The sequence below is a fragment of the Ruditapes philippinarum genome, unplaced genomic scaffold (assembly GCF_026571515.1).
Source record: "Ruditapes philippinarum isolate M1 unplaced genomic scaffold, ASM2657151v2 ctg12972_1_1_1_1, whole genome shotgun sequence".
NCBI lineage: Eukaryota > Metazoa > Mollusca > Bivalvia > Venerida > Veneridae > Ruditapes > Ruditapes philippinarum.
In genome coordinates, this window is record NW_026860635.1 from 1 (window position 1) to 26,706 (window position 26,706).

Genomic DNA, 26,706 nt, shown 5'->3' on the forward strand with positions numbered 1-26,706 from the left:
TGGAACCATCAAATCATGACGGAGATGAAAAAGACGGACATTGCTGCTTGGATATTTTCCATGATTCTCGGATGTGTCATAATTCTTGGAATTATTGGAAATGCAATCAGTCTTCTGATATGGAATAAAGGAAAGAAAAGCAGTAAAACGGCGTGCGCCACCTACTTTAAGATTATAGCGGCCATGGATCTGTTTAATCTATTGACAAACGGGCCCTATAAGTTATTACTTCACTATGACATTGATTTAGAGGCATACAACAATTTCTTTTGCAAATTTTACGTGTTTAATGAACCTTTTGGCTTTCTTGTACCAGCATGGATGCTCATAGTTCTTTCCTTCGAGAGAATGCTTAGCATATGTTTCCCGTTGAAGTTTCTGCTAAAAGGGGCGCGAAAACGGGCCAGGATAACGTTTGTGGTTTTGGCGCTTCTCGTTGCGGCCGTTGTTAGCCGAGACTTGTACGTAAGAGAAATTAAATACGAGACCCGACTAAATGAAACTATCCAATCGTGTGATTATGGTGCCGAGGCAATTCATGTCTATGTATATATACGAAAGATAGGAATCGCGTGGTGTTTCTGTATTCTACCATTTATTCTGATCAACATATGCAATATTTCGATTCTGGTAAAAATGATTTGGCGACGAGCGACGGAATCTGATCGACAACATGCCAGGGTCTCTGTGTTTACAAAGTTCTGTATTGCCGTCGGGTTGTTACATTGCATCTCGACAGTGCCGACGGCAATTTTTAATGCCGATGTGTTGGAAATGACTTCAAATCTCGACTATGAAAAGATGCGGATTCTGAGTGAATTGGCGAGCCTGTGCGCGTTTTTAAACAGTAGCATTGACTTCGTACTGTATTTTTGTATAGGTGGCGCATTCAGAACAGATCTTCATGAATTAAAGTGCAAGTGTTGTTAATGCAATCATTTGAAAATCTTAATTACTGCTTTATTAGTGTGTTTTAGTCAGGAATCACCAATAGAGGAATATTGAATGAGTGGAAGTTCAATACTGAATTTATTGCACGAGTTGAATGCGAGCCTCTGGCGAGCATAATATTATTTTATTCAACGAGTGCAATAAATTCAGTAATGAACTTACACGAATTTAATATTCCATTTATCACATACCCAAAATCAAGACCGTTTAAAGTGAAATAAGAGTCATTTTTCATTGACGCGCCTATAGTTCAGTGCGTCTTTACACTATGTTTGTATAACGCTAATGAGGTCACGTCAAAATATATGCACGGCCGTGCAATACCATATTTACGGAGTCGCAAAATCGGCACGGGTGTGTGATAAAGTTTCTTTTTTTATAAGACATTTTACTTCTGTTTTTGAAATTAACTTTTTATGAGGTAAGGAAAACTAGCAGAATGAGACTTGGCGATTTTAAGTGTAAATAGGAATACACAATTTGTATATGTACCTCTGCAGACCAACATCCTTTTGGTTGTTGCCGAGGTATCGCTGGAGAGAGTGAATATATTGTGAAGTCTTTCTTTGGACATAATTGATACTGTTGTTGTAAAGATGTTAAATTGCTTTCCTTAGAAGTTGCATGTACAGTAAACTGGCAAAAACGATAAAATCTTAGATTCCGTATTTAACAATTATATTATATATATAGTTTCAATTATTAATTTGAATAATACAGTTCTTTATTTAGAAAAACGTGTCACAAATAAATAAATATATGCAAGTTTATCTATATATTCTTCAAAACAATGTGTGGACCTTTCTCGACAAGACATTATATTAACACATTTCAATAAACAACACATTCCAAACAAAAGTTACGCTGGATTGTTTCCTTTTCTGTGTTAAAGTACATATTTATGAAAAAGGGCCTTTAAAAAAATTGGTATAGCTTTGACATTTATATAAATGTTTTAAATATTGTTGTTTTTTAAATTGTATATCATAAATACATACAATATAACCCTCTGCAACCATAAAGCAGCACACGTTCAGATAGGTGGAATATATCTTCGAAAAATCAACCTTAAAGTTAAGGAAATAATGTAAATATTTATATTTGGGATGCAACTTGTTTTATACAAATTAGGATAGAAAATTGCTATAATTTAAATCATTAAAACTCTTCTCTGTTACTAATGGGGAAAGAGAAATTTCTGTATATTTTTGAAAGTTACTGGTAACTTCTGTGTATAGTATTTATGCTAGGTTAACCCATTACCAGATATATACGCCTTTCTACGCCTTTTTCACCCCTCCCCCTTTTTGCTCCCTCAAATGGTGAAAAAATGCCTTATTTAGGCCCCCAAACACTTGTTTTTGTTTGAGAAATGTTGTTTAAAAAATTGACCACTTTTTCGGCGCGGCCCCCCATCCAAAAGATACATCAGGGGGTTGCCAGAAGGGGGATGTGCCCCCTTCTGTTTGGGGGGTTTGAAGGGGGCGGAGTCCCCCTAATCGCCAAGAAAATTTTGGACTTGTGGGAGGCTAAAAATGGCCCCAGGTCGATCATAAGGTAACGTGTAACCAATGCTGAAAAGCCTTTGACTCTATCTCGATCCATTGAGAAGTGGCAGCACTTTGAAATTAATTTTGATGGAAAAAATCAACGCAAAATAGTGATTTTTGGCAATTTTGAGATGTCCCCTAGTTGCCATGGTAACAGGAAATTTCAGACTGAGCATGTTGTTACAAAGGCAATGGTCCAGTCAACATTTGTGCCAAGTTTGATTAGTATTGAAGCAGTTTTTATAGTTGTATAGCAACTTGAACTTGTAACGGGAGACTTTTCAATGAAAACAGCCATTTTTCACAAAATGCTCATGGGGTAATGGGTTAAAGGCACTAATCTATGTGGTATGAAAATATATGCTATGATGACTTGGCTACCAACAGCATGGTCCAAGGCCAGCGTACCCATCAATGCAGCCTGATCAGACTTTCTGTTGGCTTTAAAATCACACTCCCAAGCACATGAATGACATAGTGAACACGATGCTGGTGAAGGAACACCTGTGGACTGCCTCTTCATGTATTAGTTCAGACAGAAGCATGACAAAGAGTATAACAACAGGTCTTATGTAAGCTGGCAAAGAAGATTCCTCACAAGATAGATGCTAAGGTCTCTTTCAGAATTTACACTCACAGGGGTCAGTGGCAAGAGATACTAAGCCAGTGACCTTAACCACTCAATCAGACAAATTTCGTACTGTTGATTGACACTTAAATATGTCACATAAACCATGGATAATTCCAAAATCTAAACAAGACAAGTAAATAATACATAAGCCAGGGTAAAAGTTGAATCTTATTTTAAAAACAACACTTGATATACAATGTTTAAAGAACAACAGAAAGAAAGAACACTAGTGTTTATATCTTTAATCTGAATAGGGTTGTTGAAATTTGTTTAAATTTATTCTATAAATAAATAAACAACATTATCTTCAAAATTACATGGTTCAAAAAAAATTAATACATATACTTTCATATGAATAAAAAATGAGTACTTTTATAAAATGAAAATGTAGGTTAAACAGTGATTTTCCCCACATTAATAAAGGTCATTTACACTAAATATCTACCCTGTATCATTATACTGTATGCGGCTTTTTGAAAGAAATTTTGGGTTCAAAGTAATAAATATGTACCTTAGAATTGTAGCCATGTTCACAACAATAAATATCTTAAAATTGTAGCCAGTCTAAAAATTTAGTTCATCATTTTTTTCAATAAAAATTGACCAATCATTCTGGCCGTTACTTAATCTATCTATGCCAACTTCATCAGCATATTTGTCCTCTGCACTGTTTGCTATTTAGTCGGCACCTTTTTTGAAATTTTCCCTAAAAATGATGAATGGTTTTGTCCAGATTAAAAGATGGACAAGTCCATTTAAGAAATTTAGGGTGGTAAGGATTAATATTATCAGTGATACTTATCTCTCAATAAAACTTGCCCATCATGCCAAACATAAATGATGACAAATTAAGTTACAACAAAACAAACATAAAAACTTATATACTGTACAAATTAAAAACATTGAGTTAAACAAAACCAAAAAGAAGGAATGATGGCATCTGGGAATGAAATGAAGAAAATGAAAAAACCAATGAAAAATTGAGACAAAACAATTTTAAATGTATTTCAGCAAAAACCTTGTGAAACACAAAGCAGCCCAGCATTACATAATCTTTTTAGAATTTGCAAATCAAATAAATTTATTGTCATATCTACAATGTTATCTAATATCTGACAGTGACTACATTTTAGTAAGAAAAAATGAAGCATACAAAACCAATGTGTATCATATGAGGATAAATAGTCATTTCATATCAATTTTTATTATTTCAGATGTTAAATTAATTACTTTTTGAATGCTATGGAAGTAATTATCATAATTCACTTGTGGCCACAGCCGCTCGTGAAATATATATTTCCATATCCTCTATATATTTTAAGGAAATATTTTTACAGAATTTAAAAATAATAAATTTATGTTGTTCCACAATCTTATGGTTGATTCTCCATTAAGTTGATGTCAGCTCAAATAAACCACTAAGATGATGGATCGTTCCAAATTTAAAGCAGGATGAATCCATTTTATAAATTTAGCAAAAACAGGGCTTGATTAAAACATGTTACTCACTGTTATTTATGTCATTTTTGAAACAATTTTGTCCTACTGAAGGAAACAGGGTTTCTTATAATTAACATAATCAAAAGCAGTTAACTCTGTTAAACAAACAAAGCAACTTGGATCAATATTGTGCACCAACAAGTATGTATGTCTGTGGCAATTTGTAATAACATTATTTATTTAATTGCCTCAATTAACATATTTATGTTATCATATAATTTCTCAATGTTCTTGTCTAAATTTTAACATTATTAGTCAAACAATTGTACTCTGTGCAGAAATTAACATATTCATGTCTTAGTAATTAGTTCCTGCCTAAATGTGAACATTTAAATATGTAGTTTCTCGTAGTTCTTGCCTTAATTGACATAATTATAAAGTTCTTATAGTTTTTGCCTGAATTTTACAACAATAATAGTTCTTGCTTGAATTTGATTATTTAAATATGTAGTTTCACATAGTCTTGCCTGAATTGACATAATTTCTTAGAGTCCTTGCCCAAGTGAATTTCATACCAATCATAGTTCTTGCCTAAATTTGAAAATTTAAATATGTAATTTCTCATAGTTCTTGCTTAAATTTTAATATAATAAAACATAATTATAAAAACAATCATAGTTCTTGCATGTATTAACATACACTTGTATTTATAAATTTCCACAACACTGATTAAAAACGAAAAAGAATTTAAACTATATTTTTTCGTGAGAATCATATTTTATAAAAAAACACCCATGAAATATAAAATGCGATACAAGATTACATGAAGCTACAAATAGTGTTGCACCTAGGTCACATTATAAGAATCCTGACCTTAACAAATCATTTGTGGCTTATTTTTTCTCTTCTTTTTGTTAAGTTGATTACTTCTCTGAAATAATTTCTATTGCTGAAAATGTGATTATTTTCTTTTTTTTTAAGTAAGTTGATACTTCCTTGAAATTATCTCTTTGCTGAAAAAGAAACTTTCCGTGTATTCAACTGTATAACAATTTGCTTGTCTTTCGCTGATTTTCACACTTTTTTGGTTAAATCTTAGCAGTCTGCCACCTGACCAGCTTTTCTTGATTATTAACCAGTAATTACCAATTTCTCTACAAGGAACAGACTATTTTATTTGATTGTGTTTTACGTCACATCGACACAGTATAGATAATATGGCGACGTTCCAGCATTACTGTTGCCTCAGGCAGAAACAGGCACCATTCGAGTAGAACCACTGACATTCCGTAGCTAGCTGGATAGCTTCCTCACATGTAACAATACCACTTTCCCACAAAAACGAATCCAATGTGACAGACTACCAAACGATTTCTGAATCAGGAATGTCATACAAAATGACCATTACACTCAATGTCAGAGATCAAATGTCACAGAAATATTTTTTGGATTGAATCAGCAATGAAATCCAATACTCTCCCTATTGATCTTATTGGATAAACACTTATTAAATACTTGTCTAATATAGACAATACTAAGAGAATTGAAAGAAGTCCAAGCTATGCTGTAATGAGAGATAAAATAACTGATGTATGTAAAGATAAATATTTGGTATGTTTTTTTTTCTTTAGTGTCATATTTTATGTATTTTTTTTTGTATGTTCATTTTTAAACATTATTGTGTTATATATTTGGAACAATTATGTTGTTATAAACTGTTTCAACTAAAGCTGTTAGTAGGACAATATAAATAATAGTGAATTTAATTATTAGTCCAGAATTAACACTATGCAGCAACAATCTAAACAAGACATGACTAAACAAAAATATTTCTGTAAAATAACATTGAAATAAGAATGTGAAAAAAAGAAAGTATAGGGAGTAAAGCTATGAAAAAACTGCCTTCATTTCATTTTCTTTCAAACTTTCCATAATTTCTGGCCAAGGTCACTAGAGTTCCCTTTAAAATATTACCTAGGTACAACACTTGTAAACATATATTAATCAATATTTTTTCCATCTTCACAACTACAGACAAAATGAAAGACACTCAAAATCATGTAATGTGATTTTTGTCTTCTGCTCCAGCAGGCAAAAAAATTCTCCTTTTTTTTTCTTTTTCTACATGTCTACTGGAAAAAAATAATCCCAAAATTATGTTAGAATTAATGCCACAATAAGAAAAAATGGTTTATTTTAGTTTTCAGGGTATCAAACTTCGGTTCCTTGTTCACCAGTGGCTTCTTGCGACAAGTTGATGGCATTACCAGTGTTACCTCTGAACCTTAAATTAGCACCAGTGTTTAAAGATTGGTTTTCATCCCCTATTGCACTTTGAGAACTCACTGCATCACTAGTTCCTGTGTCTGAATTAACACTTTTTGAATCAGATTGAGTATCACAATATTTTGACTGTGTCACAGTTTCTAACTGAGAACAGGCACTTCCAGCACTGGCAGAAGTATCACAGTCTGTAGATGGTAAATCTGCAGATACTGGTGCACTGTTTTCTGATTGGTTTAAAACATTATTCTCTGAATGAGTAAAGTTTGTACCCAATTCACCTCTAGAATTTGTTGTTCTATTTGAATCTATTAAAGTTTCACCTTGACTTGTACTTGGACTATCTAAATTTTCTCTATTTGATACAGCTTGGTTATGACTAAATTGTAGCTCTTGAATTTCTTCCTCTAAATGATGCAAGAGCTGCTGGTCAATATTAAACCCGTCAACTTGAACGTCTTCGACCCCTTCAAAAATCTCATTTAATAAACCATGATCTACGTTATTATGTAATATATTATGGTCGGTTTCATCAAGGTCATTATCCCCGGTCACTATATGACCATTGGCAATGTTGGCTTGCTCAGGATTTGTCGAATTCACATTCCCGCCATTTTCTGTGGCCGTCTGCTGCGCATTATTACCAGCATTGGCAGTACCTCTGATTTGTCCGCTAGTAACTGTAATATTGGCATTCCCATTTCGATTCAGAAGTTGCTGGACTCGGGCTTGTTGAAGAATTGCCGGGAGCTCGTAGTGGTGGAAAAAGTACACCATAGAATGCTGAAACATTTATATACAATATTGAACTTGTTACAAGTTGATTATAACATCTTAATCTGCCAAACTATGAAACATAATTGCTCTATGATATATTTGGTACATAATAAAAGATATTATTACCTATAAATGCTTTCTTCTTAGATATTAAATGATTTTGTATGAAACGTGGCTCTTTATAGTTAAACTTAATAAAAGTAAAATAGATTCTTTAGGTAATGAAAAAGATAAAGAGTAAAAGATATGCCAATCTTTTAAAGCACAAAAACTCAGAAATATGTATGTGGTTGCAGATGCTGTAAAGATGGAGTGATTAAAGCTCCCCATATTCTTTGTACTTCTTTTACACAAGCAAACACACCAAGTATCTCTTGAAGCAAAATATATATTTCAAAAGCTTGTCTTTGCTTACTATGTAATAATTAAACTTACCTGTATAAATAGCCATGAGGTAAACAGGGCTAACCCACTGTATTGCCCGTTAAAGCGGTAGTGGTATGCATAAAAGGCAAAATGATACAAGTAGAAAAACCTGAAATACAAATATTGAGACACGTTACATTTGAAAATTGGAACAGTTCTTTACCAAGCTTGAGAATATTAAAATTTTCTGCATACTTAAGATGACTGGAGGAACTGACATGTAAGCACTGAGATTTAACGGACTGTTGAGAAAATGTATAACAATGAAAAGGAAGAAATCTTAACTGACTGGATAGACAACTGATGCAATCAGTTTAACCCTTACTGTGCCGAAAATGTAAAATGTAGACTGGTCCATATTTTAATCAGGACATAACCATTCCTTATAATTTGGGAAATTTTCAAAATATATACTGACTGAATAGCAAACAGCATAGACCTTGATCAGATAGCACAGATGTGCAAGCTAATCTTGGTCTGCATTGGTTGCCTGGGTAGAATCTGTAGCTACCAGAAGGCTAAGTGTTAAACCAAACTTTAAACTGAAGCAGTCAGAGGGCAAGTAATATGAGGTCAGAAACCATTTGGTCATGGTGGCCCTTTGACAGATTATAAGATTAGACGGTGATCTTTACAAGATCACAAAGTCCCCAATCTGTAGAACTCTTTTCAGGTAACAAATGAATCAAGACAAGAGGGGAAAGGTTATTAACCAACAATGTGACTTACCTCAGCCAATGACGTTTACTGATATTCTGATGACAACATATGGCGTCATATTGGTCAGCTATCCATACAATAAGTATTATATAGAAAGCTGTGGTTGTATCATTGAAAAATTCTGACATAATGGCTTCCATGCCTGAAAAAAAAGGAGAAAGTTTACACTTTTGAAACTTAAGTATTCTTCATTCCAACCTCTTTGAAACAAGAAAATAACAGTGCACACACAACCAACATGTTTGCATTATCCATCTATAGAAGATGACTACTTTAACTTTTTATCCCCCCTCCCCACTCCTACAGCTCCAAAATGTTTTTAACAAACTTGTCCCACCTTTAATTTAAGACCTAACAATTTTAATTTAATGAATTAATGTGTAGCTAGTTTACTTGATTAACAGTATCAAGTTAGTCACATACTGGTACTAAAACATACCAAGTTAACTAAGTAAACTACAAGCAAAGGTCCCTAATAATTTCTTGTTTTGACGTGGAGACGAAATCAAAACTTTAAGCAAATTCCCCTTGGGAATATCTTGTTTTTAAACAGAGAGAAAAAATAAAAACTCCAACTAAATTAATTCCCCTTATAATCAATTTATGACTAAGTCAGCAAAATAAAGTGTCAAATATAGTTTAAGCTAATGCTTCCAATGTGCAAAGACTGAACACTTTCTCTATGGACACCAAGGGTTGACAGGGTAACAATTTAAATACCATTTATTAAGAAGGATTTAGAAATATTCTCACCAACTAAAGCTAATATCACTGTCAGCAGAGGAGCAGCTGGGAATGCTATTGTAACATTCATTTCTAACATCTGTAGTAGGTCCACTGTAATATAAAATTAAAACAAAGATTATTAAGTTTCAATACACATGAACTCCATTTAAACTGCCTTAGTATAAAAATACAATTTTTAATTTATATCTGACTAATACAGTATATTTACATAACTCTCTGTTTTAATTGCTCCAGCTGTTCTAAGGAGGTGGTTCTAAGTAAGAAATTCACTTTTATGATTTTTGGCTTTTGGACCTCAGTTGACTTGAGTTCTTTTTATTTGAACTTTGTTCAAGGTGATGTAGCAAAATATGGAGTTAAAAGCTGTCTTCAGACATTTGGGCAAACACAAAGAATATGCTTTCTTATCTATCAATATGGGAGCACTAATGACGAATACCATGTCCGATTAATTGGTACAGAACTAACTTACCGATAAACATAAATATTTGGTGATGGGAATATCTCAACAAGGTTGAAACTGACACAGTCTGAAAATATAACATCTATCTGTGAGAATAATAAAGAAGATTATAAGAATCTTACACCGGCTGATGGTACAGACCGGAATATCTAGCTCAAAGGTAATTTTTTATGGTGGAAACGAGGCTCTGCGAGGCTCTGCCTAGTTTACGCTGAGAACTATATATTCACATCTCTATTGCTCCAAATTTTGAAATGCCATTCCCCTTGAATAACTAATATTCTAAATTTCAAATTTTACTACGAAAATGTATAAATTTTGAATACTGCTTAAGCTGGTGCTAGGGGGCACGGACGTCAGCTTGCACAACGTTTCCGTCCACGAGTAGGCTCAATCAAAGTGAGTCTGTAACATTTTTTACAATTTTGCCTTTTTCGGCATTCTTTAAATATCGTGTTTTTCTCTACTTTATATACAAAGTGTTTAACAAACAAAAATTCAAGTTCTCTGTCTTAAGCACATTTCCAGTCCAATCCATCACAACAAATACATGTACCAACTAATCAAAAAGTTGTTTTTTTGCTTTGTTTTTTCATTACACTATATTTCAAGATACAAAATATGACCAGAACGATTATTGGTGCAAATTAAGACTTCAAACACATAAACCATCCCTTAATGTGCATTTCAACCTGTAAATAAAGGCCACCACCTACATTTTCCCAATTCCTTTATAAATATTAAAACATCCATGTTTCCCTTTCTTGTGAAAACACACACACACACACTTAAAAAAAACTTTTTCCTTTCTTCTTAAAAAAAAAAACAAACCCACACCAACATTTTTAGTTTTAACATCAACAACCCATATACTTTCAATTTCTTCTGAAAAAAAAAAAATCCCCATCCGCTTCCTTTTCTTGCCCAAACAACACACACTTTTACCAAAGGGTGACCTTTGTAAACAGGTGCGACTGTACTTACAAATACAAGCATAATAAATGCTGCAGCCAGGTACGAACTTCTAGCCATCCACATGCTCACGAAACGATAATGGTCACCAGTCACCACATTACGTAAGAAACCTGCGAATTAAAAAATCTCCGATCAATTAACCGAATATTAGTATACTTACAAACATAAGAATAATAGTTGCCGTGGCAATGTATGTACTTCGTGTCATCCACACCCTGACAAAACGATACTGATCCCCGGTCATCTTGTTACGAGCAAATCCTGTTAAAAGAAATTATTTTAACAATTTCTACGCCCTCATTATTAAACAGTCACCGCTGTACATGAAGATGCCTTTTCTGTTAAGAAGTTTTAAAAACTTAAAAAATAACGAGCATAAAGGAAATAGCAAAGCCTTAAATGTTTCTTGACCATATGACTTTACACTTATATTCACAAGTTGTTACTTTTTGTTCTATTCAATATTTTGCAAACATGTATAATCCAATCATAAATCGTTTCTTTGAAACAATTGGTTTTTCAGTATCAATAGGAATGTCTGCTGCAGCTGTACAGTTGTTAAATCTAACTGATAAAGTTTGTAAGTCTTGCATTTAAAGGTTAGTAATTTGCCAACTTTGTAACATGAAACTATTTAAAACAATAGCCTACAACCTGGCTTGAAATTTATCAACCTCAAACTACCCAGAAGTATCATGTGTTTAAGTATGAAAGTCCTTGTTTTTATACAAATGTTGTGGCCAAACAGGACAAAAATCAACCACCTTACTTATTGACCAATTAGGGGTGTAAAGAGTCTTTAAGATCATGGACTTCTTTTTGCTTATGCAATTAAAATTCAAATTTATAGGGATTTTTTTTGTGTCAAAATGAAAATGAGTAGTGGGAATTTTGCTTCTTAAAAAGATGGTAAACTGAATTCAAAGAATGATATGTTTCCTCTTCAAAAAAGTTTTAATAATGAGCCGCAATTATATGTATGTCTGTCAAATCATGCATGTAGTTTTCTTTACCCAAAACATGCCAGTTTTCATCTAATTCCAACAATGTTACTGACATTCCCAAAATGATAGAAAATTACCAACACACACACATTTTTGTACATAATTTACATATTGTAAGAAAATAAATACCTTTATTATCTTCTTGTTCGGCCAATTGTTTGATACTTGACATTAGAATATCATCATATCCGAGAAACTCATCTAGTAAAAATCTACTGAATGTGTCTCCAAAACATGCATCTTTCTCTGGATCTGAAATTAAACATGCTTTTTTAAAACACAAAATTCACTTTTACATTGATTTTGACTGTTTTTACTGGTAAAAAAGTATATAATAGCATTGTTAAAGCGGTATGCCTCCAGATTTAAAATGTTTTAAAAAAGTAAAACATTGTAAAGCGAACAAAGAAAGTAATTAACTCATTGCAAAAGGCCCTAACAATGCACTTAAATACACTTAAATTACCAAAAATAGGTCAGAATATTCCAAAATAGCCTTACAGCATTAGTCACCCAATAGAAATATGGTGATAATATTTTTACTTTTCTTAAAATCTTTGTACATTTTTCACCAAGATGAATTTCTTGAAATATTTTGTCTCATCTGAAGGTAAGCACCTTTAAAAAGCTTCTTTTCATCATCATTTGGCTAATGCATTGAAAGACAAATTTCAATATATAAATAAAAGGAACTTGTGATGAGTGCATTTATTGAAATTTGTCTTTTAATGCAGTAGCCAAACTATTCCTTACTGTGCAAAGGGAAGTTCCCCAAAACTGAATTGTTCAAAGGAAGTAATACATAATTGAACTGAAAAAAAAGACAAATTAAAACTGTTTTAACAAATATACACCAAGCATTAAACTAAGCATTTTTTAACTAAATAATATAAAGTAAACAATGGTACAAGCTTTTTGAACAATGTTTTTATTATTCCATCAATAAAGAAAAGAGCTCTTTTTTGCCTTACAACTTACCTAGTGTAACTAGCATTACAGTAATATTAAGTCGTTGCCGTGTTTTCGGTGAAAGACGTAAAAACCCGTACTCCAGGGCATACTCAACAATATACTTTTCCTCTGGCCAAACTGGAAAAATAAACAAACATTTCTAAGCTTCTAAAATAATAAGAATATAAACATGAAAACATATATATTCAAAGACTAAAATTAACACTCCAACAAAAGCTTAGAATATTTGAATGGCAAAATAAACAAACAAAAAACTCAACTAATTTTAAGGACTGCCTTCTTCCAAATATCATAGTTACAAGATAATGTACACTAAAAATGTGGTGCCCCCACATTCCACTATTTGTCAATCTACTCCAGGTCAAATGTTTTGGGCTACATGTGACACAAGTTGAAAACTGAAAATCTTTTACTAAGTAAATGACAAAAACTCTACAAATACTGAATAAGTCCACAAGCAAACCCTAATTTGCATAACTACACATGCTGGCCAACATTCTTGTATATTTTCAGGACTACAGGTCAAATACTTTTTGAGCTATGAATAAAGAATCTATAATTCATACTAGGTCAAGGGCAATAACTCTAACAAAACTTAAAAATCCACATGTAAAACGCAAGGTGTACAGCTTCACAGTGTTGATGATCATCATTCCTGTATAGTTTGTTGATTCTAACACAAGCACTCGAGGTAACATAACACAACATTTTGGAATGTTTTAACTAAGTCAAGGGCAATAACTCTGACAAAGCAGAATTAATCCACAAGGTAAACACCATGTGGACAACTTCACATGCTTATCAACAGTCCTCTTAAGTTTCATGACTATAAGTCACATATTTTTTGAGTTATGTGTGACACAAGTTGAAAATTGTAATTTTTTACTAAGTCAAGGGCCATAACTCTGACAAAACATGAAAAATCCAAAACCCAAACCCCATGTGTACAACTATACATCCTGAGTAACATTCTTATAAAGTTTCATGACCCTAGGCCGAATACTTTTTGAGCTACCTGCAACACAAGTTGAAAATGAAATTTTTTTACTAAGTCAAGGGCAATAACTATACAAATACTGAATAAATCTACATGCAAACACCCAGGTGCATATCTTTGCTGATTAACATTCCTGTAAAATTCATGACTATAAATCAAATATGTTTTGAGCTATGTGCGACACAAGTTTAAAATTGTAAATTTTTACTTAGTCAAGGGTCAATACTCTATGCTAAGCTAATACTTTAAGCTATGTGCAACACAAGTTGAGAAAAAGTAGCCACATAAGAGCTTACTGAATGAATAGCATCAAAGGAAATTTACTGTTACCTATTGTTCCCATAGCCCCCAAAGTATCAGTATGTTTGTACAGTTTAACGGACGGACAAGGGTAAATCAAAATGCCCCCCTCCTATAGTGGCGGCACAAAAAATATGTTGCTTGATGACCCTTTTTTTTTTTATGTACAAATAAAATGTAACTAATAAAACAATCATAGTTTGCTGTTTTTCTTTATGTAATTTTACATTTGCTGACAAAAAATATGATTTTTCATTGATTATTTCTTAGCTTTAAAATTTTTTTCAAAAAAACAAACAAAACCCACCCATAATTGACACTGAAAATGTGTCTGAGAGTCGCATCCCTGTGATGTATAGTTAGATAAAAGCTAGCAGGGGCTAACCTATTAGACACTTTTGACAAGTTGACTGTTTTTTGTTGTTGTTATTTTTTTTGCTATTAGTTATGACTATCAAGCAACAAAAAATACTCACCCACTTTAGCCAGCATCTCAAGTTCAGACAAAGTTTCTCTGAAAGGTCCAGCATTTTCTCGGTCAACCTTCGATGTGTATTCCACGAAAGTATCGTTTTTCTCATCATCGTCATCATCATCATCGTCAACATTTTCATTACTTGCATCATCACTTTGATTCGGCTGAAGAACACTTTCATCAACAGCCTCATCTTTCTTCTTGTCTTTTTCCTAAAAAGTTTAAAATAAAAAAAAAAATTGTAAAAATTCGAATTACATTTTGTTCCCCTTTACCATGCCTTAGTTGTATAATAGTTTGTAATATTTTCAATGCACTTTTTAAATACTGGATAAGAATGGTTGTTCATTGTTAGACTAAGAGGTTCTCAATATTATAAATACATCAAGAAGGTAACAAAAAGTCTGGTGTGAAAAACGGCCTGGCTGTATAAATGGCCATGTACAGTAGTAATCACAAATTACTGTTATCACAATACAGTTTACAAAGTGTAAAACAGGGTAAATCAAATGTTTGTATTTTTTCAGTTGAAAATGACCAAACTTCAGGGGTTTTTCATGTCATACATGTATATAATTATATAAAACAGAGCCCTACAAAGACCTCTCCTAACAGAAATTTTCTATAAAATTATGCAGTTTTCCCAAAAATCCAAACTAACACAAGCATTTTACTTTCCCCAATCAGGAATTTTAGTGATAATTCTTCACAAAATCTTTTCCCAATCTCTTCCCAATTAAGAGAGGAAAAAGCACAGTATTTTCATTAGAAAACACCAGTATAGTGCAAAGCCTGTCTGCCAATCAGTCATGGGGAATTACACAAACTGTTGACATGCAATTTACTATACATATAAATATTATAAGTACATGTACAGGTATTAATTTAGCTCATGGTTACCTTCCTACCAATCCTAAAATAAAACTGTGCTAGGGTGTTCTTTTCCTGCTATATTGGATCAATATCACATTGCAATAGACACGTATACAAAAATGTGCGACTATAAACATAGCTATGTGGTAATGACTTTTAAATTATTGACAACACCAATAAACTAATAGTACATGCAAAATTGAACAAATCAATACCTGTAAAAACAGTACCTCAAAAAAAACAACAGAAATCATGTGTTGTTTCTAAACAAGTTACTGGTAATAATAATGTTTCCATCAAGAAACTGTTTAAATGTTGTATAAATAAAGGTTAACATTTCACTCAATTTTATAAAACTCATGATTGCCCTTTGTTAAGAAGGAAAATAGCATTCCTTTCTGAGGCAATATATGGGCCTTTAAACAATTGAGGGAGAAAAAAAAAACTCTTTGATTTTGTGAATGAGGCCATATTTGAACCCTAAAACTGTTTGTAAAGGTTAAGCTTTTTAGAGTTAAGATATTAAAGGAACTTAAATGAGCTCCAAAAGCCTAATATAAAATCTGAATTTCTTACAAAGATCAGCTGAGACACATAAATCGAAAGATGAATTTAAAAAACAATTAGGAAGTTTACACATAAATTAAAATTGTATGCTGTACTATTTGTGGTCGAATTGCAACACTTTTCAATTTTGGGTCATTTTTTTAACAATTAAACTAACTATTCTGGAAAAACGGAGTGAGTGAATGACTTGCAATTTTGCACACAAATTATTACTCCAGGAGTTATTACTCCAGATCTACATTATATGAAACATTAATCTTGTAAACAATTGTCAATCCCGTCAAGTGGAAAAACCACAGTGGTGTCCCTTTAAATTTGAGTTGGATTTGACTAGATTTGACACAGATCATCCTAGAATCATATTTTTTTAACATGAAGATTAACATGTTGCCATACCACTTAGTTCCTAAACTATTCTTTCTCTGTACTGGTAGAGTAAACTGGCTTATTAGAGTTATGAACAAGATGGCGTTGGAATATTAAATTACACAAAACATACCAATTTGCTAAGATTTGAATGACCAAGTTGAGTTACACTGAACTTCTCTCCATTTACTTCATACTCTGTCACATTTATAACGTGTGTTTTTTCAAAGTCTTCCCCTTCGTCCAGCTCGCCAGCATTTCCATCTGTATCTTTGTTTTCTATCTCATTTAACAAGCCTTCAAGAAAGTGAGCACTGAAATCAGAGTATTCCTTTTCATATGAGTTTAATATCGTGTAATTTTCTGACACGTTTCTTACAATCTCTACACGTAAAATGCCATTCCGTGGCCATTCTTTCTGAACATGTTGCAAACAGTTGATTGGCGATCTTGAAAACACAATATGAATGTAGGCCAGGATTCCTAACACCACCAGTGCCTGAAATAAAAGAGAGAAAAAAATGAATGTAATCCTTAGGGATAAGATATTATTTCATGTTACAGTTTAATATATGCGAATGTTTAAGTAGGGTAATCAATATGTTGCAATTAAGAGATATCTCAGCAAGGATGCACATATGAATATTTCAAATTTACATACATGTATTGCCTAGTTTTTTATATGTATATTTCAATTTACATTCTACAGTAATCAATCAAAATAATCTTATTATCTGTGAATGCTATGCAGAGTTACTAGTAAGCTACAGCATCAGTATAGAGGCAGGCCAGTCTGAATAGCTGTAAGGTCTGACCAGACCCTAGATTGACACTGTTTGTTGCTCACTCTTTTATTTTTTTTTACTTTGCTTCTTAAACACTTTTTAATAAACTTATAACAGAAAAATTTCAAAGTACATTATCTAAGTTATAGCATATATATAAGTTTTGGTTCAAATTTACACCACTGATATGCATTAACTTCTCTGAATATAAATTCACACAATGAAAAAATAAACCTTTAAAATTTCTTTGTGATTCATTTCCTCTTATATAACAATAAAAATGTAAATATGTCACTGAAATCTCACCTCCCTTGAAAAAAAATCTTACCTTTATCAGAATGGCAAATTCAATAACTCTTCGTATTGGTTTTGGGAAAGCTCTGGCATATGCTAGAGCAATTCTATAGAACAATGCATGAAACAATCTGTCCCTGACATTCACTAATGGGTTCTGTGGCCCACGTCTACCAGTATTTCTACCTTGTCCAGCATTGTTGTTGTTATTGTTATTATTATTTTCAGTATCCATGTTGAACAATGTGATGATTCATATTAACTCATGCTGAAAACATACAAATTCATACATTAAAATCAATATAAGGTTATCTTTAATCATTAAATATAACTTATAAGAAAAGCAAATATATCCAAACAGGCAGTTTAGTGGCCCTGGCCTGTGTAAAAAAGGACATAAAGAGTAAAATAACAGCAAAAACTGGCTTACTAAGATAAATGTTGGCCATTAATTAAATATTAATTTATTGTAGCCTGGACTCCTTCTACAGGGCATTTTTTGTCAAAATTGTGAAGGGGCCTGGACCTTTCATTTTGGGAGAAAAAAGCGTGATTTGTCATAAAATTGTGAAAAAAATTACATAGTATTTGGCATTTAGCGACATTATGAAACCAGAAAATCTGCTTCAAGTTAGTACTTTAACCCACTTAACATGTGCTAAAACCATTTAACTTGATTAAAACTATAACTGTGTTCTTGAGATTGGCGTAAATCATGTTTTACCTGAAGGTAATCAATGTATTTCAAAGACAAAGTCCCAATATTTTGTGAAATTTCTTTTGAAATTGTGATTTTTTTTCCGCCACTTTGTGGAAAAAACGTGCAATTTTGAATTATGAAGGGGCCTGATATCGGGCCCTGTTATAGAAGGAAAAAAAGCCCTGTTGTATGATTCCTGGCTGTCAGTCGGAACACTTGCATACCTTGCAGCCATCTGACATCATAATGTATTAGAATATACAAGGGGTCATACAGGCAGTTTCAGTAGATTACTCTTTGTGTAGAGGCAAAATAATACTGAGCAAACTAGTTTATGAAATAGCCCTTAACTACTGGTAAATCAAAACTCTTGGATATAAATAAAAAACGGAAGTGTAAGTAACGTAAATTTTCAACCAAGAAACATTATTTCTTCTTTTTCTTTGGGGGGGGGGGGGGCAGAAGGGGGGGTTATGTTGTACATTATCAGTACTTTTCCCAGACTATGACAGGCCTCTTTTTCTATAATTCAGTCGACATTAAAATTTTTCCTTCCATTTTATTTGTAGATTTTTTTTCAGAGATCAACAACAATTTAAAACCGTAGCTTATATGTTCTAAAGTCTGAAATTTAGTGAAAAATATGTAGACACTTCTACATTATATTTCAAACTATGCACCTAAAATGCACCAGAAGCTACCCATTCAAAAAGATGTGTAACATCTAGGTGGGAACATTCTTGGGAGGGAAACATTGTAATAGTTAAATGTTTAGAGAGTGGAAGTGACAAATTATGCTGAACCATCATGTTTATTTTACTCACCACAGGTTGCACATATGGGCAAGCCCTCCAGAAGAGTAATAGTCATTTTATATTTTGGAGGATAGTGCAATATACAGATAAGATGTCTTAATTCCAGAAGTTTCTCCTGGTTCTTTTACATTCCAAGTGTTTAAGCACTCATACACAAGACCTTGTCCCTAAGACTGATTAGTAATTTTAGTTGGCCAGCCGAGGAATCAAACCCACAATGCAGTGTTGCATCTAGAATTTCAAAATTATGGGGGATTGTCCCCCACTCAATTGAAAAATGTGGGGGATTTGAAAAAAATGTGGGGGACATACATTTACCTTACAATATGACATACCGAAAAGAATTCATTTATTTTCCGTTCAGGCATTTTTGACAGTTATTGTCCGCTCAAAAACGGAAGTAGAAAAAATAAAATATTGACGAATACTACAAAACACACGCGAGATGACTCAGTCGGCTGCTACACGCGATTTAGTACGTATTTTATTCATAACCACAAGTGAAAACAAACATGGCTGAAGTGTTTGAGATATTTCTTAGATACGATGAAGATAAACTGAATTAAGTTGAAAAGATCGTCAGATGCGCGACTTGGCGCGCACTGACTTCATTGAAATGTGCGATCTGCATAAAAAATGCGCAAATCGCGCAATCGCGCGGCCTAGATGCAACACTGCACAATGTCAAGATTACAAGTCTTGCGCTCTAAACGATTGAGCTAAGTTGGCTGGCTTGTAGGGGTGTAACAATATGACAAAAACCGTAGTGTAAAATATTGCCATTTTGCAGAAGTGTATTGCAATATATTGCAAGACGTATTGTCGTGTATATGTTTTGATGTAAAGATGGGGTAACAATAAACATTATATATTATTATAAGGGGAAACTTAATAAGAATGTATGGACTAAATAGAAAGTTAAGTGTCAATCAATTAGACAAACAAAGTAGTCGCACGTGACCTTTCACATCTGGGCAGCTTAGGTAATTTATGCAGCCGCTTATTGACGTTTAAGTATACTAGTTGTTGGATATTTTTATTTTAAGTTGGCGCCAAAAAAATTCGCCAAATAAAAATTTTATGTGAAATTTGTATAAAATTTGAAGGCAATTAATTGAAAATAATGATTTTATAAAAAACCGGTTTTCCAAAACTTGTAGTGGTACGATTTTTTTTATCATATTGCAATATATCCGTATACAGATAAACCGTTACACCCGTACTGGCTTGGGTGTGAAACATCCAATACTCTTGATAAAATTATACTGGTTGAGCAACTTTTTCTAAATCCTATTGTTTCATAACCTGATAAATTATTAACCTATATCAATAAGCATTAACCTGTTAACTGTAGACTTGGGGGTCTACACAAGGAGAATACATAGTATGCTAATTCTGTATTTTTAGTATATCTTTGTAGTTAAATATAATCAAAGGGATCTTTTCTAGGAGATTGCCAAAGGCTGAGAAAAAAGAAACCCAATAGAAATGTTCAGGCTCAGCTTAATATCATCTACTTTATGATTTTAAACAATGGTAAATTATTCTTTTAAAGGAAAGTTATTATTCTTCGAAATGAAGAAATGGACATATTTGTACCAGAATACAGTTTAAATACATACAAGTGGTTTCATCTGTTAATTATCTGATAAAAATAATCACGTCAGTTTTCCCGGAAGTAGCTGCACACATATTCTCTAACTAAAATCACCGAACTTTTTTGTTTTATTTTTGTTTCTTAAACCATGGTACAAGTAAACAATGAAATTTAAAGATAATATTTATTTTAAAAAGGACAGTTATCAATCTGTTGAAACTGAAAAAAAGATAAATTGCATGCCAATTACTTTTGAGTCGAGAGTTTGATTTCCAAAATGGAACGCAATGCAGAGCAAGATGCGGATACGGACAAATATTCTCACATTGTGTCCGGTGTAATTCATGAATACGATGTAATAGAGAATGAGGTAACATAAATATTTTTTTTGCAAGTATATTTTCTGAAATCTTACTTAATATAGTCATCGTCTTGCAATTCATGCATTCGTACTAAATATTTTCGAACCATGTTCATAATAAAAATTATTTATTTAATTGTAAGACTCCTTAACCTTAACCAGGAGTTTATGTAAGGGTAATTCCGTTTTCATTTTTGAAGACACTGTTTAACTTTCTCCTTCCTGAGTAAACATGAGCCAATTAATCGTATTGTGACATTTTAAAATATTTTTTGAACAGAGTTACAGACAAATTTTCGTATTACTTATGTAAAGATCATTGTTTGTGGAACATCCGGGAATCACTGCAGCGAGCTTGTAATATGATTTAACAAAACAGAATCAGAATTTAGCGTTGCATTCAACAAATCAACATCCGTTTTGCCCACCGTCAAACACGGGAATTATTTTGTGCTCTGTTTTACTAGTGAAACTTGAAAAATGGTTTCAAAAGTATAAAAAATTGAATTGAAATTTGATTAATTTCTGCTAGAAATTTCGAGTATTTCCGGGAGATTTACTCGTCAGGAGTCAATTTTTACTCGTATTTACAATTGGACGAGTGGATTTGACGTGCCATTGTGCTTTATAAGATATCAAAAGTCAATCCAATCGTCAGATAAAATAAACGACCCAAAATAAATTCTCTTTCAATCCTATTTTGGGATTAATATTAATTCCTTTTTGGGAAAAAGATATAGGGAAACAGTAACGTACCAGAAGTTGATATTGCAACAGGGTCTAATTCTATTTTTTCTTTATTTTATGGATAAGATTCATATGCAATCCGGTCAACTCGTCCCCTGGTTAACTCGGCCTCTGGTCAACTCGACACCTTTTTGGTCAACTCGTCCCCTACTTTTGGTCAACTCGTCCCTAATATGGTCAACTCGTCCCCTACTTTCGATCTCTGTCTTTAAAATGTCTTTAAATAATTCTTTTATGTAAAATATGTAAAATTAATACTGAATTTGATTGATATCGAAATATTAATAAAATAATTACGTCTTTTTTACGTTAAATTTTAATGATCTTTATCTAAGCGCACGTGCATAGCTTTGATGTCAAACTACAAAGACAGGTAAGTTTACAAACATTCAATTAATGTTTAATTAATCGGAGTTTTAATGATAATTAAAACTAAAATTAGGTCCAACTCTTTGATTTTTCCCGCCTCCCTGAATGGATTAAAGACTGACGACAGATTAACAGAAATTAGAAGCGCTAAAAACTTTATGTCGGTGCGTATTGATCTCATTATAGAAGGATCGTGTCAATTAAAAACATGATAATTGTTTGTTGGGATCTTGTCAATATAAAAGTTTCCCTGATAAATATAAGATTTATTCTTAAAAACACATTTGCGTTGTACGTTATATGAACATTGGATTATTTTTTTTTGTGCATATCAATCATTTCTTAGAATTCCATATTGTTGGATTATAGACTGCATGTGAACGGTGTATGTGACAATTTTAATTATTTGTGTTGTTGATTGTGTTTTTTTAATTGATTAGTGTCGTTAATTGTGACAATGTACCCCTGCATTGATTGTAGGAAACATGTGCGGAAAAATCAGCAAGCAGGTATAACAATCGCCGACTACAGGTCAGCTGTGAGAGGTGACCGGGAGATTGCGTTCATTTGTCAGCCATGTAGTGCCACTGCTAGAGAAGAGCCTGCCGATGAATCTCTTCAGTCTTGTGCGGAGAACTCACACCAGTCCGACGAATCATGCAACGAGACGGGTTATGTGGTCAGTTCATCAGTCAACACAACATTTTCTAGTGAGAACTACGATGTCTCTATGTCTGAGTATGCTAATGAATCTGCTGCTGATTGTTCAAGGTCTATCCTAGCTGACAACTCCTACTATGAACGGGATGACGTCCTAGAATCGTAAGTCAAATTAAATTTAAATGAAGACCTCAGATAGTATAGGAATGGGGAGTTATCCTCAACAGGACTTTTGAGAGAATTCGGCAACTTATACAAGCCCCAAGAGTAGAGTCGTAAGATGTCAAAAAAAACAACAATGACATATGTGCATGGAAAAAAAAACAATGAAAGTGTGAAAGTGAAAGTGACTATATATACATGTATGACATAATATTGACATACGATATGATATTTTATCTTTGCATATAAAACATGTTTTTATAAATTAAATGTTATTGCTATTGATCGTCTTCGTGTTGTTTTTTTCTGTATGTAATTTAATCAGAATTATGCATATATATATCCTTATTATAAGATGGAATTCCAAATATTCGCATACAAAAAGCGTCAAAATATGTCCAATTCAGTAATTTTATATTATATCATTTTAACAGTCTATAATGATTTGTGAACTATATGAAAAACAAGTAGTGATAAAATATAAGGGACGAGTTGGGGACGAGTTGACTAGAGGACGAGTTGTCCAGGGCACGAGTTGACCAAAAAGGTGACGAGTTGACCAGAGGACGAGTTGACCAGAGGACGAGTTGACTCTGAATCATTCATATAAAGGTATTTTTTATAAAATGTGCTAAATACTTTAATCAGTCAAAATTTTACATACTTTATGATTTAATCTTATCATCAAGCGATTGTGAACACGCTATGAGTTCCATTAAGGTATGACCCACCTAATGCATTACCTCCACTATGAAGAGTGTTCAAATAGGCTAGAACTACTGTCAAAACTGCATTAAATTGAGGTGCATGGGTTCAAGCCCTAGAAGAGGCAACTTTTTTCTTTCTTTCTTTCTTTTTACGTTACATTTATGTGTTTCTCTTGGTAAGAAAAAGTATTTCATTTTAATTAAAAAAATATTTTCGCTATTTGTTTGGCTTAATTATGCCAAATTTATTATCAAATATGGTACCTGATATTTTCAAAGTCTAATAAATTAAAAACTAGGTGGTAAAAGTATTTTATATTTGACAAGCTCAACCAATATGTACTTTAATAAAAATTTAGGCAAACTTTGAAAACAGCCCCTCATTTTGATACATTTTAGGGATATTTTGAATAAGGCCCACCAAGTAGAAAAATGGTAAATAACTATTTCAAAATGGGTGGGGTAGGCCAGGGTAACATTTTCATACATATTTAAAACAATTTGAGTAGAAAAAATAGTTTTGCTTGTGCCATTTGTTAGCTGAATGCTATTATTTGTTTCTTAACAATGTTCAATTGGAAATCTCTTTTTTATAATGATTATATTATAGCTTATTTAGAGTTTGTCATTTCTGAAAAATGCCTTTCTGATAGCCAAGTTTAAGTTATGGAAAATCTCCAGAACTCGTAAACCATACGATAACTTTGTTTAAATTTTGCATACAGGTGTCCTTTAAGGTATGTAACTGACCTATGTTGTCAATTTTATAGTTCCTTATAGTGGCTATTAGGGGGCTCATACCTTAAGGGAAAACATGAGTTTGCAAAATTTTGCATTTGGTTTAATAGTAATTGGCAAGGAATTCTGAATGACAATTGGAATGGGAACCATAATGAAAAAAAAAACAAACAGAAAAACTGTTTCCCGGCGTGATTTAGTAAATAATAGTGCAGGTAATCTGCCAGTACTTGTGCCTGGCATGCTCCAAAATTGCCTCAAATGAAGAAGAGGCAAACTTATTAACCAAAATTTTGGTGTTCTTCTGGTGAAAGTTTTCAAAACCATCTCTCCAGTTCTGGAGATACTCTTGTTGGCAGTAGACTTGACTTTCATTACAGAGCCCAAATTAAAAAGAAAGCCTGTAACTTTCAAAAATTGTGACTTCCCACATTTTTTTTTCCAAATCCACCACATTTTTCTGTTGAGTGGGGGATAATCCCCCATAATTTTAAAATGAGCATCCGCGCAGTCTGATCAGGATCCATGCTGTTCGCTTACCAACCCTATTACAAGTAGAGAAACTGATAGTGAACAGCATGGATCCTGATCAGACTGTGCGGATGTGCAGGCTGGTCTGGATCCATGCTGGTCGCAAACGCATAACGTTGGTTTTGTCGTGGCGTGGCTCAAATTCTAAATGCAACACTGTATGATTCTAGTGTTCCCTTGACCTCGTGGTCTAGATTTTGAATTTTGCTTAAACTACCTTAACATTGTTAATATTTAAATGTTAATGCACAACTTTGATCCATACCGAGACAAAACAACACTGATGACATGTTGACATGTTGAATACAATTTTAGTATGACCTTATGATGTAAATGATCTTATCTATCAAGGTAAAATATGAAGCTTAGGTTTTATTTCATTTTTGTACAAGAAAAAGATGGGATCTGGGAGAATTCTTAACTACAATATATATTCTTCCTTTGATGTGTTTGACTTTTTAAACAATTTGTAACTTTGTCAGTGCCAAAATTTGTCAGTTAATTCAGTGCAATACATGACACAATGTCATGAAGTTTTTAAACCAATCCCCTGCTGTGGCAGTGTGGAGTGGTTAAGGTTATTGACTTCAAACCACTTGCCCCTCACCGCTGGGAGTTCAAATCCCAACAGGGACCTTGGATTCTTTCATGTGAGGAAGCTATCCAGCTTGCTTTGGAATGTCGGTGGCTCTGCTCTGGCCCGTTTGTGCCTGAAATGATTCACAGAAAGGCACTTCAGTGTGGTCTCCCTTTACCAGTAAAGTTGGAAAGTTGCCGTATGACCCTTACTGTGTTGGTGTGACTTAAAACCATGAAAAGATATATATCTTTGATTTATAGAAGTTATACTTCATAATATTTTCAGGCAGATCAAGATGATAATGATTTTCCAACAAATCAGCAGCAGTCTAATGAAGGGAACTCAAATGGGAATCATGCCCCGGCACAGATTAGCAGTAGACATCGTTTATCCAGTTCAGAAAGATCCAATACATTAACAGAGGAGAAAATTGAAACAGTTTCTTGTCCTAAAATTAACTGTCCAGAGAAAATTGTAAGCATTGTAAAACTGTTTTGTTCATTCTTTTTTTTTGCAGATATATATGTTAAGATTTACCAATAAAAGCAGGAGGAATCACATGTTTCTTTTCTGGCATGTAGGGGCTGAGCTTTGTTGTATCAATTTTATTGGACAATATGCATCACATGTATCTTAACTTCATTTGCATATGCTAAAAAACAGTTTGGGAAATAAAGTTTTTCACATTACAGTGGTCACATGAGACAAAAGTCAATTAATACATGTGGTCGCAGGGGGCAAGTTAGACAGTATTTATGTTTGTACTTTAGATATATTTCACAGATTTAATTTGGAATAAACAATTTGTTGAAGATAGCTCAATTGAAAGTTTGGTTTACCTCTTGAACATTTATTTAACATATTTAATATACATGCAGCAATGTAAACTTGATGACAAAACTGTTTATTTTGTGTATGTATTTGTATTAAAGAATAGATCTAAAAATGTTTCTTTTTCTATAGTATTGGTAGTTAATGATATTTATTTTATTTTGTAGATATTTTGTATTGATGCAAGTGTTGAAATGGAAAAGATGAGCTTCAGATCAAGAGCAGGGTAAGAATAATTGTTTAATTTCTGACATATATATTAATGCCCCAGAGTGGGTTATGTACAGTATTGGAAGAAGAACTAGTTTGTTG

The 26,706-nt window shown here is 32.9% G+C and overlaps 2 protein-coding genes across 4 annotated transcripts; one reads left to right on the top strand and one right to left on the bottom strand.

The window, feature by feature from the left end:
- Positions 1 to 5,424: 5,424 nt before the first annotated feature.
- LOC132712838 (membralin-like) lies at positions 5,425 to 20,831 on the bottom strand. Of its 3 annotated transcripts, none has more exons than XM_060695274.1 (12): positions 20,734 to 20,831; positions 17,631 to 17,864; positions 16,651 to 17,016; positions 14,713 to 14,923; positions 12,946 to 13,056; positions 12,097 to 12,219; positions 10,973 to 11,073; positions 9,998 to 10,055; positions 9,532 to 9,615; positions 8,788 to 8,920; positions 8,068 to 8,167; positions 5,425 to 7,638 (listed from the first exon to the last, which is right to left on the bottom strand). In XM_060695274.1, exons 2-12 carry the CDS (start codon positions 17,829 to 17,831, stop codon positions 6,784 to 6,786), a joined length of 2,343 nt encoding a protein of 780 aa, XP_060551257.1. In that variant the 5' UTR covers positions 17,832 to 17,864; positions 20,734 to 20,831; the 3' UTR covers positions 5,425 to 6,783. The 3 variants fall into 3 exon arrangements, with proteins under 3 accessions (XP_060551257.1, XP_060551258.1, XP_060551259.1); XM_060695275.1 differs by lacking the exon at positions 10,973 to 11,073 and adding an exon at positions 11,124 to 11,224; XM_060695276.1 differs by lacking the exons at positions 5,425 to 7,638; positions 8,068 to 8,167 and having other exon boundaries at positions 8,784 to 8,920.
- A 154-nt stretch (positions 20,832 to 20,985) lies between these two features.
- Positions 20,986 to 26,624, top strand: LOC132712840 (uncharacterized). Its single transcript, XM_060695277.1, has 3 exons — positions 20,986 to 21,078; positions 25,849 to 26,037; positions 26,562 to 26,624. The coding sequence occupies exons 1-3, from the start codon at positions 20,986 to 20,988 to the stop codon at positions 26,622 to 26,624; spliced, it is 345 nt and encodes a 114-aa protein (XP_060551260.1).
- Positions 26,625 to 26,706: the final 82 nt, after the last annotated feature.

What these genes read in the sequence shown, in the direction of transcription:
- LOC132712840 (XM_060695277.1), top strand. Translation starts at nt 20,986, where the DNA reads ATGGAACGCAATGCAGAGCAAGATGCGGATACGGACAAATATTCTCAC. An exon ending in ACGATGTAATAGAGAATGAG is followed by an intron (nt 21,079 to 25,848) that starts GTAACATAAATA and finishes TAATATTTTCAG; the next exon opens with GCAGATCAAGATGATAATGA. An exon ending in TTAACTGTCCAGAGAAAATT is followed by an intron (nt 26,038 to 26,561) that starts GTAAGCATTGTA and finishes TTTATTTTGTAG; the next exon opens with ATATTTTGTATTGATGCAAG.
- LOC132712838 (XM_060695274.1), bottom strand. Translation starts at nt 17,831, where the DNA reads ATGGATACTGAAAATAATAATAACAATAACAACAACAATGCTGGACAA. An exon ending in AATTTGCCATTCTGATAAAG is followed by an intron (nt 17,017 to 17,630) that starts GTAAGATTTTTT and finishes CTTTTATTTCAG; the next exon opens with GCACTGGTGGTGTTAGGAAT. An exon ending in TGTAATGCTAGTTACACTAG is followed by an intron (nt 12,220 to 12,945) that starts GTAAGTTGTAAG and finishes GTTTAATTTCAG; the next exon opens with ATCCAGAGAAAGATGCATGT.